The sequence below is a fragment of the Muscardinus avellanarius genome (assembly GCF_963383645.1).
Source record: "Muscardinus avellanarius genome assembly, chromosome: 3".
NCBI lineage: Eukaryota > Metazoa > Chordata > Mammalia > Rodentia > Gliridae > Muscardinus > Muscardinus avellanarius.
Genome location: NC_137788.1, coordinates 62,600,027 through 62,619,116, shown reverse-complemented (window position 1 = coordinate 62,619,116; position 19,090 = coordinate 62,600,027). Strand labels below are relative to the sequence as shown.

Genomic DNA, 19,090 nt, shown 5'->3' with positions numbered 1-19,090 from the left:
TAGGTCAGGCCTACATCATTAGAAGGGAAGAACCAGCTAGGGGTCATGGCGTACGCTTAAAATCCTAGAATTCGGGAGGCAGAGACTGGAGGATTACCATTGGTGGACAGCTTCGGCTACTTAGTGAGGCCCTTTGCAACTCAGTGAGACCCTATTTCAGAAATGAAAAGACTAAAAAGAGAGCTGGGGGTATAGATCAGAGGTACAATGTAATAGAACCAGGTGTAATGGCACATGCCTGTAATCTCAGAACTTTAGATGCTGAGACAGGAGGATCACAGGTTCATGGCCAGCCTCAGCAATTTAAGAGGCCTTCCACAACCTAGTGAGATCTTGTTTCAAAATTTTAAATAATACAATAAAATAGGACTGGGAGTACAGCTCAAAGGTACAATGTCCTTGGGTTCAATCCCCAGTACTGTTGAAAAAGCCTTCACAGAAGAAAAAAAGAAGGTATGTAAGAGACAGACAGAAGATTCAGGAAGAGGGTTAAGTAAGAGTAGACATGGTTTGTGCCAGCAATGTGAAGGCATGCTAAGTTGAGGGTGGAGGCTTTTGGAGCTAAGCCTGGAGACAGATGATTGGATAGCCAGAGTAGAATCAGAATAAATGTAATCAGACTCATATGAAAGACAAGAAGTTTAAGAACTTTCTCTTGTGCCAATTCTTAAAATATGGTAGAAATGTGGCTCAGTTTTAGATGTTATACTATAATGCTATCACTTTCTAGGTTTTATGGAAATCTGGGTTGTCCATGATAATAATAAAGTAGTATTGACTTTGAATTTAAAACCATCCTATTATGGTTGTAGGGATCAAGTTTCCTGGGAGTTATCCAATAATTTTACCTGAAATACCCTAAACATATTATCTATAAACCATCAGTTTCTTCCTTAAGTGGAATCTTTATATCTCTTTCATTTCACTCTTTTTGACTTTAATAGATGTAATACCATTGCTATGGTGTGTTTAATTTTCTAAAGTACAAAACAGTGCATAAATAGGACATGTGAATATCCATGCTCAGTTTGTTGTAGAACACAAATAATCCCATAGGAGTCTCCAGCTGTCATGCAACTCTCCTCAAGTTTACAAGTGCAAAGAAAAATAATTGTAGTATTACACTGCTTTATGCCAACACTGGTATTATCAAACTGTCTATGGGTTGGCATGACTATCTCATCTAAGGTAAAAATTAAACTAGCGTTCATAATACATATTTACCTGCAAATTATTTTGTCTTCTAGGCTCTTCAATGGCCAGCAAGGAATTATTATTCAAAATTTTAGCACAAGATCCATTCTCACTGTTACCAACGTGACACAGGAGCACTTTGGCAACTATACCTGTGTGGCTGCCAATAAGCTGGGCACGACCAATGCGAGCCTGCCTCTCAACCGTAAGTAGCACGATGTTGCAAAAATGTTCCCAGGGCCACCTGGCTCCCATATATCCTCAGAGATAAAACCTAAGAAAGGAGTGTACTTATTTTAGAACTCATTTTGATATGACACATTTCTTTCACAGAGGACATTTTGTCTCCAAGTAATATGAGTATTTGAGAATTAGAAATTCCTATATAAATCTACATGTGTGCAGAAAAGTATCTTAGAGCTAAGAGAAAAAGAGGAAAAGGATACATAAATAATAGGGTAGTTGAATCGTCTTTTGACTCAGGATGGTTGGTTTAATTGGAGTTTTTGTTTGTTTGCTTTTTTGTTTTTTTAAAAATGCATATGTTATCTTGAAGCACAGATTAATTATGGCTTTATGAGTTGAATTTACTCTTGGTTGGTTTCCTTTAGACACTCATCATGGAGTAGCCAGAATTTTACATGTCATAAATAAGATGGAATAGTAAGTAAATTAATCATGGACAAATATTTATATAGATAGCATTTTTATTTAAGATTATATTTTGAAATACAACTTAATGGATTACTAAAAAAACTTCATTGATAATGTTAGTTTCTAAGGATAAGGATGAGATATGAATAAAAAGGGGCAAAACAGACATTTGTTAAAGGGAGAGAAACTTGTATCATTTACTCCTGAAATTAATTTTTGTACTTTTTAGAAGTCAAGTAACCAACAAATTGTTGTAACTATACAATTTTCTAATTTTTAAACAATGTTTCTCAAAATGTTCAAAGAATACTAAAGTACTCCTTCCCTTTAAATTTCACAGTTATAGGCAATATATATATAATACTTTTGTTATAACATGACATAGATATTCATATTATCATCCTCTGATGGTAAGCTATCTCTGAAAATGCAAATTTTGGATCGTTTATCACAGAAATTATCCTTTCCATTTTTTGAAACAATGATAGAATATGTGACATCCAATCTACTTAAAAATGTACTATTACCATTACAAGTCCATGATTTAGGAACTTTGAATTACTACCATTTAAGAAACTCTGCTACCAAATAAGATGTCTCTATTTGCATACTTTTTTATTATTTAGCTTTGTATTTCTTAATATTCAATTTTGAATAAAATATTTGCTTGCCCTGCAATAACCATAGTACAACATACTTGCTTAAGTTTCTTCCATGACTATGATTTATTTAGTATGATTATAGACAAAATAAACCATTGACTATAGTATGGGAAAGTATAAATTACAATTCAGTATAAATATTGATACTTCTTTGGTATATTATTAATATTTTAAGTAGTTTAAATATTCAAGCACCTGAAAGGATAAATGAATTTAAAAGGCAAAGTAAAGAAAAATTTAAAGCTTAAGAGCATATTAACTTTTATGCTATCTAAATTCTAAATCACATCTTCATTTTCAAAACTGGAATAGCAATAAATGTGACATATTAAGAACAAATGTCACTTACGTAAATGTTTCTTTTACTCAGACAACTGTAACATAATGACCTGGAAATAAGGTAGTACTGAAAGGCTTCTAGATGTGCAATATTCAGAATGGACCCTTATGATCTCTCTCCTCTCTCTCTCTGCAACTGACTTTCTTTAGGCTGAGTTACCACTAAATATTGTATAATTTTTAATTTCATAAATAAAAAAATGTGCAAATTATATAGGTAATTATGAATATAATGTGGAACTTTGATGAAATGTCTATATATGAAATTTTGACATCTGAAAAACTTACTACATTACGTATTTCTAGTCTGTATTACAGTAATTATTTTGTTTGTGGGATTACAAGTGTGCGCCACCACATGCAGTGTATTCTGATTTGTATAGGAATTTGTTTACTTAATTCTCATACAACTCAAATGTTTAGGTTTTATAGTTCACTACTTACAGATAAGGAAACTTAAAAAGATATTTTGTGACCAAAATCAAATAGTAAGTGACAAAATAAAATGTCTGGCTTCAGAGTCCAAGCTTTTAACCAACACACTGTACTGTTTATCAACAAAGTTGGAAATCATTCATATCATTTGCAACATATACCTCATAAATCTCTGCATATAATGTAATTTTATTTTTTGCACATTTTATTAGCTTTTTCTTAAGAATTAAGGTGCTAGTCTTTTATGTATAATAACTCGTTCTTGAGATAAATGCTCAAGTTGGGCATAGTGGTGAATACCTGTAATCCCACTACTTGGGAAGCTGAGAAAGAAAGATCACAGGTTCGAGACCAGTCTCAGCAGCTTAAAAAGACTCTCAGCAGCTTAGTTAGACCCTATTTCAACATAATAAATAGAATATGGATTGGTAGATGTAGAATGTTCCTGAGTTTAACCCCCAGTACCACAAATGTACATATGTCCCACCATAAGAACTTCTATCACATCTTCAAAGTCTCTGAATGGGAAGGTGTTCAAACTTTAGAAAATTAATCCAAGAATAGAAGCTAGTCCTAATGTGATCCAATATTTAGTGTGACTATATATATATACACACACAAATAACAAAAAGCTAATAAAACCTACAAAAAGCTAATAAAACCTACAAATATATTTGATATGTATATATATATATATATATATATATATATATATGTCCTAAAGAAAAGTCATTTCTATAAGTAAAGAAGTATATAATGTTAATTGCCTGTTTTCTTGTTCAGGAGAAAAAAGGTAGACCCAAAAGACCCCCCATCGGTGTACATGATAATACATGATACATGTTTTGGGGTGTGTGTGTGTGTGTGTGTGTGTGGTACTGGGGTGGAACCCAGGGACTTCTCTACCTCTGGGCCTATTTTTTTATTATTCTCTATCTCCCAGACCTATTTTTTATACTTTATTTGGAAACAGGGTCTCACTAAGTTGCCGAGAGCCTCACTAAGTAACTGAGGATGGCTCTGAACCTGTGCAATCCTCCAGTTTCAACCTCCCAAGCACGGGGATTACAACTGTGCACCACCACGGCCAGCTATGATACATGTTTTGAATAAGAAAATTGTCATGCTTTCACCAATAGTTAATAAATCCAAATATAGGATGATTGGAAATGGGAATTGCCTGCCATAACACTAATCAATAACCAACATTCAGCCTGGATCACAACATTCCAACAGAGCTCTAGCCACTAGAAATGAGCTCTTCAGTCATACTATTAGGATAAACCCAGAGACTATTACAAAACTATTATCATCTACTTGTGGCTTATAATAACTCATATTTTTCAGATCACCAAAAAGATTGGCAAGCTATAATTCGTAATTCATAATGAATGACACTGTGATAACTACTCATAGAAAATTGCTTTATTAAGTAAAATGTTTGAGACTCAGAATTCTTCATTTTATTGTTTTTCACCTGTGTGTTTTGCTTCTTGAACATGAACAATCAAATAGATGATTCTTTTATGTCTATCTGTTTCTTAAAGAATATGGACTGAATAGTCCCATCCTGCCATCTATGGGTCCAATTCATCAAATGTGCACCATCATTTTAGAGGGAAATCAGAAACTGGTAATTCACAGTCATTTCTATAAGTAAAACATATCATATATTCTCTGCTTCTTGCTTTCACAAAAGAACAAATATTTACTTTAGGACGTGTATTAAGGAAGGAAAATTAAGAAGGAATAAAGCTACATAAGCAAAGCAAAGTGTTAAGATTCACACATATTTGGTTTAATACAACCCTTTTCTGAGACCTAATATATGAAAATATGGGACAAATCTAGCCTTACTGTTGACAGAGTCTTTTCTAATAGTTTATAAACAGATAATAGTAGCATTGCTACACTGTGGATGCCAAACTGCCCTTGAAGATGTCCTCACAAGTATGGTGTGAAATCTTTTGCTAGAAAATAGGTCCTGATGATGCTGTAGTGACTTTTTTACCTTTGCACATACATGCATTTATTCAAAGTAGCAACACATTTATCTCAGAAGTATTATACATAAAACATTCAAAGGACTTACCGAAACTTATTTACTTGCCTTGGCTACCCTGTGGAGACAATAATGAAGTTCTGATTTTAAATGCTATGTACAGTCAGTACTATTTAACTCACCAGAAAATCTCCTCTCAAAGAGTATTTCTTCTCAGCCTATTTAATTTGATGTGCATGTCTGCTTTTGAAATAAAAAGTATGTCAGCACCTGGCATCCAAAAGCTAACTGGAAGAGGCAACCAGAGAAAGTAAGAATGTAGGTAGCATGACAGCTTTTCTATGTTTAGATTCAACTGATAAAAGTAAACAGTACTTATTGACTGATTTGTTGAACCTGCAATCAACTGTGCACTTTGCAAGTGATATACTCAGCTCTGTGCTTACTTCACCTGTCCCTAAATGCCAGTAAGCTACTGTGTGAGCTCTTTCTTACTTTACCCTACTTTAATGAACCCTGATTCCTTGTGAAATGTGATACTACACATTTAAATGATGCATGTTGTAGATAAAAAATTATTTCCCTGCCAGGAATTTAAAAGAGATATAGGGCTTCCATTTTGGTCAAAAGAGGCAGTGATAAATTTAGATCTGGTGATTACTGAGAACAGAGTGCTGGCTGAGCCAACTTGCTTTATCCTCACAGCATTGAGATGTTAATGGAAAGCTTTTTTTTTTCTGGATGTCCTCATAATAAATACTTAACAGAAATAAAGGCCACAATTGTAGGTAGATTTTGGTAGAGATTTACAGACCTATCAAATGGAACACTGTCAAATAGAACACACAGAGACATAGTCACCAAGTGAATTCCCTGAAATGGAGCATGTGTGAAGCAAAAGGATTTTTTCTCCCCCTAGAATCTGTGTATTTTGAAGAAGAGAATTACAAAATGACCATTCTGTGCCATATAAGAAAGATGATCCCTAACAGGCTGAAGCAGTCAGAATGACTGTTGGCACCTGAGATATTCCACATTACCAATTGCCACTAGCAGAAAGCCAATGTAGAAGATACCAGAAGTTTAGTTATCCATGTCAGTCGACAGAACTTTATAGACTATGATATGAGCTAGTCAATTTTATTCCCATTTTCTTAAGCAATGGGATCTTTTCTTCCAAAGAAACCTTATAAAAACATTTACTGTCTAGCCATGGGTCCCTAATAATGACACTGTGTTCTAGGAAATGCATTGTTAACCAATTTCATCATTATACTAACACCATAGAGTATACTTACACTAACCATGTTACTGTATCATATTATATACCTAGGCTATATGATGTGTGTGTATGTGTGTATGTGTGTGTGTGTTCTTATGATATAACTTTTTGTTGCATTGCCATGATGAAAAAATCAATGAGATTAAATCAAGCACAAAAAATGAATGATATAGTCAAGAGACACAGTCAACCAAAAACACATGAAATTGTGCCAGTATAACAGTACATTCTGTTTTTGATAAACAATTATTTTTATTAAGTAAGAGTATACTCGGAAATAGTGATAAAATCCATAGTAGAGTAAATACATAAACTAGTATCTTACTTATCATTTTCAAGTATTATATAGTATACTTATATGCTATACTTTTATGAGACTGATGCAGCAGGTGTGTTTACAAATCACATGAGTAGTGCATTTTGCTAACATGTTATGACAGCTATGATGTCAGGAGGCTGTATCAATTTTTCAAGTCAATTTTTCATAGTCTTATGAAGCCACTATCTTCTATACATTTCAACATTGACTAAAAGGTCATATGCTGTGCATTACTGCATAACAAAGATAAAATTGGAAATTGGAATTCATTTGGTTTTCTTGGCAGTAAGATTGAGAAACTCTTTGTTATGTTTTTCTTCCTGTCACACTGCATAGTGACACGGAACTCTGTCAAATGTCAAAATGATTCAGAGAATTTGATTTGAAAACCTCTAGGCTAGAGCAGTTTTTTCATTTTATAGATGAGGAAACTAAAGTCCTGAAAAGGTGAACCAGAGCCTAACCTCAAACACCGTAACTGGAACTGGAACAGCATTATCTAGCCTTTTTTCTGCATTCTTTCTCTTTCTATAGTTGGAGCATCAAAAGCTTTGAATTAAACAGGTATGAGTTGAAAGCATAATCCTGCTGAAGAGACTTTGGACAGTTCCCCAGTCTCTACTTTGAGCTTTCATCATCTCCCTTAAAAATAGAAAAGGAAACAAAACTTCATTGTTATAGGATTGTTATAAGGATTAAATGAAATAGGACATATAAAATGGCCAATACGGTGCCTAATACAAAAAGTTAAAGATTAAATATTACTTTCATTTTCTTCCTCTTGTTATATGTAATCTAAGCATTGAAGAGTAAAGTAAACATGAAGAAGCTCAAATTTGCATAATCTGAGCAACTCTATAACGATCTCACTTTATATCCAAATTAAGAGCACTGGTTCTTCAATTCTTAATGTATCTATATATACTTATGCTATTGTACTTTTTATTAGAATTATTAATTAATTCAGCCAGGCATATAAGCACTCATTTGTAATGAATGAGAAAAAGAATGGGAAGCTTGATAGAGAGGGCTGGACAAGATTAATTATCCTACCGTTGTGTTTCTCTGAGGTTAGGAGGTAATTCGACAGCTGCATCTTCAAGCTACTGGTACTGCACATACATCTCCAGGCTGACAGGGGGTCAGTAAATGCCAAAGGGAGAAGAGAACTTTGGTATTTGCTGTTGTCATTGATCAGCCTTGAAATGTTGCAAGCTTGTGAGAATTAGGTATTAAAAGACATAGAAAAAAACAAATTTTAGTCATGGGATTTTACAAAGAACCCTGGGAATCAGTATAGGTCTGGCCTTAAATAGGATAGATTTTTATCACTTAACTTCCCGGCCTGAGTTTATTCATCCATAAAACAAAGAGACTAGAAAAACTAAATTCCAAGTTATATTTCAGCAATACAAGTGAGCTTATATGTAGTCACACCTCTCTCACACACACACATACACACATACATACACATACACACACTCACATACACACACATATGCACTTACTTAAAAAGTTGTACCTACTCCTTAACAAGGTGAAAATGCTACTAGAATGTTCCCTCTAGTGCATTTTGTCATGGAACTGAAAATTATTTTTTATTGACAGAAGAAATTGCATTTTAATGTGTTTGGCTTTGTGGTAAGTTTCCATAAAGTTTAGCTCAAAAGCTCTGTTAGCCTAATCATTTTGTCATCTCTACAAAGAATGTTACTCTCCAGGGAAATTTCCTTTATGTTCACAGTTTCAATTCTGTTGGTCAGCAACCTATGAAAAGGCACTGCAGTAGACCTCCTTGGCTTGCTCTTTTATTTCACACGACTCTAACCCTATAACAAATTGGGCCAAAATGTGACCCTGCGTCTATGGGGGTTGTGGCTATTAGGGCTTCATAAAAATGAAAACTTGCCAACCTTTTCAGCCTGAAGGAAATGTTCTAACACACCCTTCCTTCTACAGTGAATTTTCTTGTCTTTTCTCTGAGAGAGACTGTAATGGATGCCGTGTAAGAGATTTCCTTCCCATTATTTCTGAGAAGTCTCTTTAAACATACCCCCCCCCAAAGTGCACTGTTTTTCCTATATCTGTGACTAATTAGGAGCATGATCTAATTATCTGAGCACAGAAAAAGGTGGTAAAGACTGAGCTACTCTCTCCTACCTTTACTTTGGTACTTTGTTTCTCTGAAAAATGGAAATATTTTCTCTAAAAAATGAAAATATTTTCTCTGAAAAATGGAAATAAAAGACCTTGTGATATGTGCGGAAAGAAAGATAATTATTATCAAATGATGAGTGCCATGAATATTAAACTTGTCATTTCTCCAAGTATAAAGCACAATTAATAGAATATTTCACCAAAAAAGAAGTAAGATGAAATTGATAGGCTTCGTTTTTGTATCATTTTGATATTTCAAATACAGGCAAAAGAGGAAGGATTAACTGTGAAAGCAATAATATTTCAATGGGCCATACTTTCTCTAAAGCACTGTAAATTCAGTTTTAGTATCCATAAAACTGCTAGGGAAGGGACTAAAAATGGTGTGTCCTCATTGAATGTGTCTATTCAGCACAGGCTGGATTTCCTTGCTTGTAAGTGTAATTCAATTGAATTCCTCTACAGAGACACAAATTAGCTATCTGCCCAGCATATCCTTAAATAATATTTAAATAAATCAAGAAGACTTGCTTATGTGAAAATGTTATTTCACCTATGCCATGACCAGACATTTATAGGAAGTTGAAATTTTTCCCAATTTTTACCTTTTTTTAAGCCAGTATTTTATTGCAACAGTTATAAGGCAAAGAATCAATTTGAGTTACCTAGTTCTAAAATGTGGTTTTAGATAGTTTTATACACTTCATTTCCTTCCTTTGATGTTTTAAATCAATCCAATTAGTTGCCTAATTAGTGAGGCAGATCATAATTCTTGTCAAAGATCCATTCAGGTTACTACTCAGTCCACTTAGAAGGAGTCACAGGTTTTCTAAAATAATTTGGAAGACAAGATATAAGAGTGTATTTTCCTAAAACAGGCAGGATATTAATAATGTTCTAGGAATTAGTGTCCCTATCTCCAGGAATATTTTTATTTTCTCAAATAGCCATAACTTCATGAGAGCACTATAGTTTAAGATTATAACAATATGCTTAAAATTGTAGAAGAATGATAAAACCAAACTGAGTCATATTAACAGTGTGAACACATTTTTAAAAAGACTTGCTTAAGCAAAGGATGTACAACAAAGAGCTCTGCAGGCCTGGCTCCACTGGAAAAAGACAACTTGAAAGGATTATTTTTCTCAAATTAGCATAATGCCTGCTGAAGCTCAAATTTTACATCATTTCTTACACCCATTTTGCTTCTTGTGGCAGAACCACCTGTATTTCCCAGACATTTCTTCTGCCAACAGCATCGGAGAGAAGGGGCCTCATGTGCCAAAATAATTTTAGACTGCCACACATCACCACCACAATAATCTCTCATCTACTATTTTATTTTCCTTACTACCATACTCATTGATTCTTTCCTTCCTTTTATTCCTGTTATTATTATACTTTTCTGTTTTTTTTAATTTTATACATTTTTATTGAAAATATATAGTACACATTTAAACTGAACCCCTGTTTTCCTTTCCCCACCTCCCACCAGTGATTGTCCAGGGTAACCATGCTATATTCATACTTTTACATATATACAGATGTAAGACCATCATTAATCAAGTTTAGCCTTCTTCCTCTCCTATCTTTCCATTCAAACTTTGCTGAGATTTCCTTTCCATTATCTGGAGTCCCTCTGGTATCCCCTATGCTCCCTAGTTTAGGCATATTAGAGGAAAGATAGGTCTATTCTCTTTCTGTGCTTGGCTGATCTCAGTTAACATAATGCTCTCCAGGATTTTCCATCTTCTTGCAAATGACAAGATTTTGTTCTTCTTTATAGCTGAATAGAATTCCATTGTGTGTATTTTCCATAATTATGCAATCCATTCATCTGTTGATGGGGACCTAAGTTGGTTCCATATTTTGGCTATTAGGTATTGTGCTGCTATGAACAAAGGTATCCATATGTTGCTGTAGTTCGCTGATTTCAACTCCTTTGGAAAAATACCCAGGAGTGGTAGAGCTGGATCATATGATGGGTCTATTCCCAGTTCTCTAAGGAATCTCCACACAGATCTCCAAAGTGGCTGAACTAGTTTGCATTCCCACCAACAGTGTAAGAGTTCCTCTTTCCCCACATCCTCGCCAGTATTTGTTATTTGATTTCTCTATGCTTGCCACTCTGACTGGGGTTAGGTGGAATATCAGTGTGGTTTTGATTTGTATCTTCCTGATGGCTAATTATGTAGAGCATCTTTTCATGTATCTATTGGCCATTTGTATCTCTTCTTTTGTGAAGTGTCTATTCAGTTCAGTTGCCCATTTCTTGATTGGGTTGTTTGTTTTCCTAGTGTAGAGTCTTTTGAGCTCTTTGTATATTCTTGATATTAGCCCCCTATCAGAGTGGTAGCTGGTAGAGATCTCCCATTCTGTAGGCTTCCTCTTTAGGTTATTGATGGTTTCCTTTGATGAGAAGAAACTTTTTAGTTTGATGCCATCCCATGTGTTAATTCTTGCTTTAATTTCAGGGGCTTTGGAGGTTTTGTTGAGAAAATTACTGCCTGTGCCAATATGTTGTAGTGTTGAGCCTAAGCTCTCCTCTAATAACTTCACAGTCTCTGGTCTAATTTCTAAGTCTTTGATCCATCTTAGGTTGATACCTGTGCATGGTGAGAGGTAAGGATTTAGTCCCATCTTTCTACAACTGGATAGCCAATTCTCCCAGCACCATTTGTTGAAAAGGCTGTCTTTTCTCCAGCATACGAGTTTGGCCCCTTTGTCAAAGATCAGTTGACTATAAGTGTGTGGATTTGTTTCTGTATCTTCTATTCTGTTCCACTGTACCTATTATTGTGCCAATACCATGCAATTTTTACTACTATTGCTCTATAGTATAATTTGAAGTCTGGAATTGTGATGCCTCCTGCGTGATTCTTACTCCTGAGAATTGCTTTGGCTATTCTGGGTCTTTTCTTTTTCCATATAAATTTCATGATTGATTTTTTTAGGTCTATGAAGAATGTCTCTGGTATTTTAATGGGAATTGCATTAAATCTATAGATCACTTTTGGCAGAATAGTCATTTTGATATTTATTCTGCCTACCCATGAGCACGGGAGATCTTTCCATCTTCCAGGATCTTCTTTAATTTCTTTCTTTAATGTTTTATATTTTTTGTTGTAGAGGTCTTTTACATCTTTGGTTAGGTTTATTCCTAGGTGTTTTATTGGTTTTGAGGTTATACTGAATGGAATTGTTTTCTTTATTTCTTTCATTGTGGATTCATTATTGGCGTAAAGAAAAGCCACTGATTTCTTTAGGTTGATTTTGTATCCTGCAACCTTGCTGAATTTGTCAATCAGGTCCAGAAGTCTTTTGGTTGAGTTCTTTTGGTCTTCCAGATAAAGGATCATCTCATCTGCAAATAAGGATAATTGTAATTCCTCTCTTCCTATGTGAATTCCTTTGATTTACTTCTCTTGTCTTACTGCTGCAGCAAGAGTCTCAAGGACTATATTGAAAAGGAGTGGTGATAGTGGGCATCCTTGTCTTGTTCCTGATTTTAGAGGAAATTCTTGCAGATTTTTCCCATTCAATATAATGTTGGCCTTGGGTTTACAGTATATGGCCTTAATGATGTTGAAGTATGTTCCTTCTATTCCAATTTTCTGCAGTGTTTTTAACACAAAAAGGTGTTGGATTTTATCAAATGCCTTTTCAGCATCTATTGCTATGATAATGTGGTTTTTGTTCTTGGTTCTATTTATGTGGTGAATAACATGAATTGATTTGCCTATGTTGAACCATCCTTGTTTTTCTGGGATGAAACCAACTTGGTTGTGGTGTATTGTTTTTTTATATGGTTTTGAATGCATATGGTTAGTATTTTGTTTAGAATTTTTTGCATCAATGTTCATTAAGGATATTGGTCTGTAGTTTTCCTTTCTTGAGGTATCTTTATTTGGTTTGGGGATTAATGTGATACTGGCCTTGTAGAAGGAATTTGGGAGAGTTCCATCACTTTCAATCTCTTGAAACAAGTTATGAAGTATTAATATTAGTTCTTCACTTGTTTTGTAGAATTCAGCTGGAAACCCATCTGGGCCTGGGCTTTTCTTTAATAGAAGAATTTTATCGCCATTTCTATTACTTTGTTTGCAATTGGTTAGTTTAGGTAGATTAACTATGCTTAAATATCTATCAATTTCTTCCATGTTTTCTAGTTATTAGGTTCTTTACTTGGTGACTCTCTGTCCTTCTTATGTGGGCACTCAATGCAATAAACTTTCCTATTAATACTGCTTTCATATTCTCCCATAGATTTTGGCAAGTTGTGTCTCTGTTTTCATTTGTTTCCATAAATTTCTTTATTTCTTTCGTAATTTCCACTCTTACCCATTCATCATTCAATACTGTATCATTCAATCTCCATGTATTTGAATAGTTTCTTTTGAGTTTCCTGTTGTTGATTTCTACTTTTATTCCATTATGGTCTGAAAAGATGCAAGGAATTATATTACATCTTTTGAATTTGTTGGTGCTTTCGTTGTGTCCCAGGATGTGATCTATTTTGGAGAAAGTTCCATGGGCTGCTGAGAAGAATGTGTATTCTGTAATTCCTGGCTGAAATATTTTGTAAATGTCTATGAGGTCTATTTGATTTACAGTTTTCCTAAGTTCTAGATAATCTTTACTCATCTTTTGCCTTGAAGATCAATCCAGTGGTGTGAAAGGTGTATTAAACTCTCTCAGAATTATTGTATTTGGTCTATTTGAGATCTTTTGTCCAGAAGGGTTTGTTTTACAAATGTGGTTGCACCCACATTTGGGGCATAAACATTTACTATCATTATATCTTATTGGTGTATTGTTCTTTTTAATAAAAGGAAGTGCCCTGTTTTGTCTCTTCTGATGTATTGTAGCTTAAAGTCTGCTTTGTTGGATATCAGGGTTGCTACCCTGCTCTTTTTTTGGCCTTCAGTTGCATGGTATATCTTTTTCAATCCTAGAGATATTATTGAAATATGATTTTTGTTTTCTGTCATTTTGTGTTCTGTATTGTGTTTGGTAGTTTGGTCTTTCTTCTTTACTTAAATGCTCCCCTTATCAATTTCCTATCTTCTCTGATTCTGAAGTCTGCTTCTTTTTTCTTCTTTATGGTTTATTTCTTTAAGAATTTTCACTAGTGGTGGCTTTGAATTCATGAATTTTTTGAGATTCTGTTTATATTGAAATACTTTTTTGTTTCTCCTTCAATTTTGAATAGTAGTTTTGATGGATATAGTAGTTTTGGTTGGAAGTTATTTTCTTCTAGTGTCTAAATCACATCATACCAGTCTCTCCTAGCATTCATGACCTGGATTGTATAGTCTGGGGTGATTCTTATTGTTTTGCCTCTATATGTCACCCATTCTTTTGTTACGACTGCTTTTAAGATTCCTTCCTTGGCCTATATGTTGGTCATTTCGACTCTTATATGGCGTGGGGAGGTCTTTCTTTGATCTTGTCTTAATGGTTTTCTGTATGTCTCCTGGACATGAAGATCCAAGTCTCTTTCCATGTTTGGAAAATTCTCTGAAATTATTTCTCTGAAGACATTATGGATGCCCTTGGTCTGTACCTCTATCCCTTCTTCAATGCCTTTTATCTGTAAATTAGGTCACTTCATGTTATCCCAAATTTGTTGTATGTTTAGGTGTTTTTGCTGTAATGACTTCTGTATACTGTTGACTGTGTTTTCGGTTTTGGATGAATTGTCTTCAAACGGTGAAATTCTACTTTCCATTTCATCTAATCTTCTAGAATTTCTTTCTATTGCTGTCTTCATTTCATTTATTGACTCTTTCATTTCATTCTAGACCTCTTTCTGTTTCTAACTCATCTTTCATCTCCTCTGGACTGTTTTAAATCCTTTCCTTATATTGTAAATCAAGATTCAGAACTCCCCTTCTTGCATTTCTTGTAGGTCAGTATTTGTGACTTCTGTCATTTCTCCAGTTTCTGGTTCTCATATTTTCAAAGTTCTCAGGCCTGTTTTTCTTATGTCTTCCCATTGTTTGTGGGTATTATGTTTAGTCCAGTCTTAGTAGTAGGAATTTAGAGGAGTCAACAGGTAAGCAGTACTTTTTCAAGTGGTGAGGGTTGGGTGATGGTGTAGTAGCTAGGGTAATGGGTGCAGGAGTCAGGTAAGGTAGAGGATATAATTAGGTTGTGGAAGAATTTAAATATGATAAGGTTGAATCAGGTAGAGAATGGGAGAAGGTTAGATAGTAGGACTCTTGTATTTATTAGAATATTCAAGTATGGAGATGTGAGAAACTTTGTGTTTTGAGGGAAGATAATTGATAATCTAAGTTGTAGACTTTTGTAAAGGAAGTGGGGAGAAAGAGCAAACACAAACAGATAAAGTAACAAAATAAAGTAGAAAGACTATTATACATCAAATATAAACAACATCAACAAAACAAAAATAGACTGCCAAGAAAGAACAAAAAGGGTTAAGAGAATAAACAGGATAAACATACAATAAAATAAACCGAACTAACAACCATGTGATACAAAATATAAGATCCAAACAAACAAGAAACCCAAATAAAAGTTAAACAAAGAATAACCCCCCTAAAACTGAACACCAAAACAACCCAAAGACCAAAAGAACAAAATAAAACAAAAATCAGTGTAAAATGAAAAAAAAAGACAAGAAAAAAAAAAAAGTACTATATGCCAATGTCTCGTATTTGTTTGGAGCGACCCCTTGTGGCCCTGTGAAAGTATCACGGCTTAAGCGCCTTTGCTGTGTCAATGGAATTGAAGGTGCCCCCCTGGGTGCACACTGGCGCCCTCAGTTATCGCGGTGTCTGGTGGCACTCACTCTGTGCGCCCTGACACCCGTGTCTCATCTGACCTCACAGTTACCTGGCAGCCCAATCTTGGGCTCTGAAATACTGGTAGCTCTTCCATATAATGCTGATTCTCTGGGGGCACAGTAGGTCCTGTCCGGGTCCCTGAAGGTCTCCCAGCGCCCTTGAGGGTGCCTCCCTTGGTGTGCAAGCAAACTGTGCTGCTCAAGTGCTCTGGTGAACTCGTAGTTTAAGATGTTAGAGCTCTATGGCTTGTCAGGACTGCAGTGCCCCAAAATCCTTTTTGGGCTGGCGGCTCGATATGGCACTGGCAGTCGCTGCATCTGTAGCTCAATTGTGCTTTTTTTTGTGTGTCTTTTGCGGTGAATATCACAGGTCAGAGTTACTGGATTTCTTCCACCATATTCCCGAGTCTATTTTGGGTTGTAAGCTGGGCCAGGCCGCGCTCTCTTGTGGCTGGGTCTTGGGCCACCTGGTTGGGAACGCACAGGCTTGGGCTTGGGCTCAGGCCAGAGGTGATGGCGGCCGGGCATCGCTGGGCAGAGTGGAGGGCAAGCCTCCTTGGGCCCCAGACAGCTTATGGGCGGCAGGGAGCCTGGTGCTGCAGCGGCTAGGTTTCCTGGCTCCCTGGGTCCTGGAAAGACTTTTCCTCTTGGGTTATTTTGCCAGTTGGTGTCAGTCAGGTTCAGGGATTGCGGTTTGGGCCAGCAACCTGCTCTGGCGCCAGCGGCCCTGCAGCTGATCCGATGCTGGAACTCGTGTGTGTGTGTGTGTGTGTGTGTGTGTGTGTGTGTGTGTGTGTGTGTGTGTTGGATCTCACAGTTCAGGGTTTCTGGATTCCTTCCGCCGAGGTTCCTGATCCGATGCTGGAACTCGTGTGTGTGTGTGTGTGTGTGTGTGTGTGTGTGTTGGATCTCACAGTTCAGGGTTTCTGGATTCCTTCCGCCGAGGTTCCTGGATTTGTTTTGGTTCTTGAGATATATTTATTTTGTTGTTTAAGACGCTGCCTTCATGGTTGTTGAAATTTATTTATTTCAGCCACTGAGAAGTGCTGTGTCTCGCAGTCGCCATTTTGAATCTCTCATTATACATTTTTAAAAGGATAAAAACATGACTGATTCAACATATTAGCAATTGTCTCTCCTCTGCTATTTACTCAATTCTTACTTTATTATTGCTTTCTGAATCATTCCCTTTTATTTTACCTTTTCTCCTTTCTCTTCAACTCCAAGATTTAATCATCATCAAAAGATAGATAGGTGCTTCTCTAACCAGAAGCATAGTTTCAAGACAGAACCAAACAGCCTCTGAATAGGCAAGTTCAAAATTGCTTTTGAAAGCTTCATCACTGAAAATGTAATCAAACTTAGCTTACCCAAAATTGATTTAAGCTGCAGCCTAAGGGCCAACCTTTGACCGGGGTAGCGTTCATACTTGCATCGATTCTGCCTGCAATTGAATTACTCAGGCGATTCTGTGCGTTTTCAGTTTTAGCCCTGGAGTACAAATGGCCAATTTGGGAAGCAACTTGGTTTTGCTTGAGATTTGCAGGAAGATTTTCTCATACCTTCTTGAGGAAAAACAGGCTTACTTTTTAAAAATATTCTTAGTCACAGAATTGGTTGCCCAAAGGATATTTTGTTTGCTCGTCTTTATGTTTGTTTTGATTTGAGAAAACTCTGCTTCCTCTAAAGAATGTCTTCTGACTTTGAAAAGATGAGCACTTACCCTCCAATATGGGAACTAATGTTTGGGAAGAATAAAAAGTAATGAGAAAAAAAACCATGGCCATGTAATATGCTACTAGATAGAATGAAATGTCAGAAATAGATTGCTTTTAGTAGTTCTAGAAGTAGAAGTTAAAAAATTACAGTGATTGAAACAAAAGAATTTTCCTAGGTCTCTATAGAATTATATTCTGTGACAACACCACCTTCTCTTCCTCTTCGAAACATTTGATAAGATTGACAGAAAATAACATTACAAATGCTATTCTGAAGTTTAACAGTCTTCTTGTAAGCATTTCTATTTTTCATGAGTCTTCCCCTTGTACTGTATACCCATTGCATATCTATGCTCCTCACAAAATTTCTATTTCACATAAACTGTGTCATCTTTATGTATTTATTTTACATATCAACAATTATAAGATAGGTTTGACTTTATACCTTGTAAAAGCATCTTCATATTTCAGTTCAGCTTCCTAAATAATACTTTAATGGTGTCACTATTATGCATTCTGTTGTGCATGGTATTTATTTAACTGAAAGAAAGAATATAACATTAAAAATAATAAAATATGCTATTCTCTATTGTAAATCCAACATAGCTGGTTACTTCTCATACATGCTTTGCAACGATTTTTGCCCATCTGCAACCAACCTATGGTTGCATGTGACATATGAACCTGCATTACAACCATTGAGCATCATTGTAACAACTGAGTTGAAAGTAACATGTGTAACTTCTTTGTGGAACCAGAGAATAGTCTTGGAATACTGCAAAAAAATCCCCTCAAATTTTTTTGGTATGTGTTATTCCCAAAGTAATAGCTACAGATCTGACATACTTTTAGGTTTAATTTCCATTGACATTTTTGTTATTAATTTTTAATCTAAGCAATCAAAACAGAACTATTTGTTTGGGACATTTTAGAGTTTGTATGGTATAAAGATACATACCTTGGGTGATATAAGGCTACCAAGGTGATGTTACTCAATGCAGGTTTGGAAAAAATGTGCCATATCATACCATTATGTAATATTTCCATAATAGAGTTACAATAGCTATAAATACCAGGTTTTAAATAATAGAAAAATGTAAAATAATATGGAAATGATTAATTTTCAGTAATTACTGAATATATTAATATAGCTTTATTAAATTATAAGGATTCAGTTTAGTTTGATAGTGGTCATGTTTAATGAAAAGTTTACATATTTCATATATATGATAACACACACACACATATATATATATATATATATATATATATATATATATATATATATATATATATTTGTTTGCTAGGTTGATGAGAGTCTCAGAGTCTCACTTCTTGCTGAGGCTGTTCTTGAACCTGTGATCCTCTCATCTCAACTTCCCAAATACTGATTATAGGCATGCACTAACACAACCTGCTGAATTTCTAAAAATTTAACTTGTTTCTCATAAACTGAATCAAGCCAGCTTCATCATTCCATTACATGTAGCTATAAAGTACATTACATGTAGTATAAA

General features: G+C 35.1%; 1 protein-coding gene across 1 annotated transcript in view; it reads left to right on the top strand.

Annotated features, from left to right (window-relative positions):
• NEGR1 (neuronal growth regulator 1) overlaps nt 1-19,090 on the top strand; it is a gene marked incomplete at both ends in the record, with an annotated part of 888,972 nt that overhangs the window by 701,288 nt on the left and 168,594 nt on the right. Inside the window, one exon of the mRNA XM_080692943.1 lies at nt 1,248-1,399. Within this exon, the coding sequence (XP_080549069.1) occupies nt 1,248-1,399 (152 nt within the window). The remainder of the gene's footprint in view (nt 1-1,247; nt 1,400-19,090) is intronic.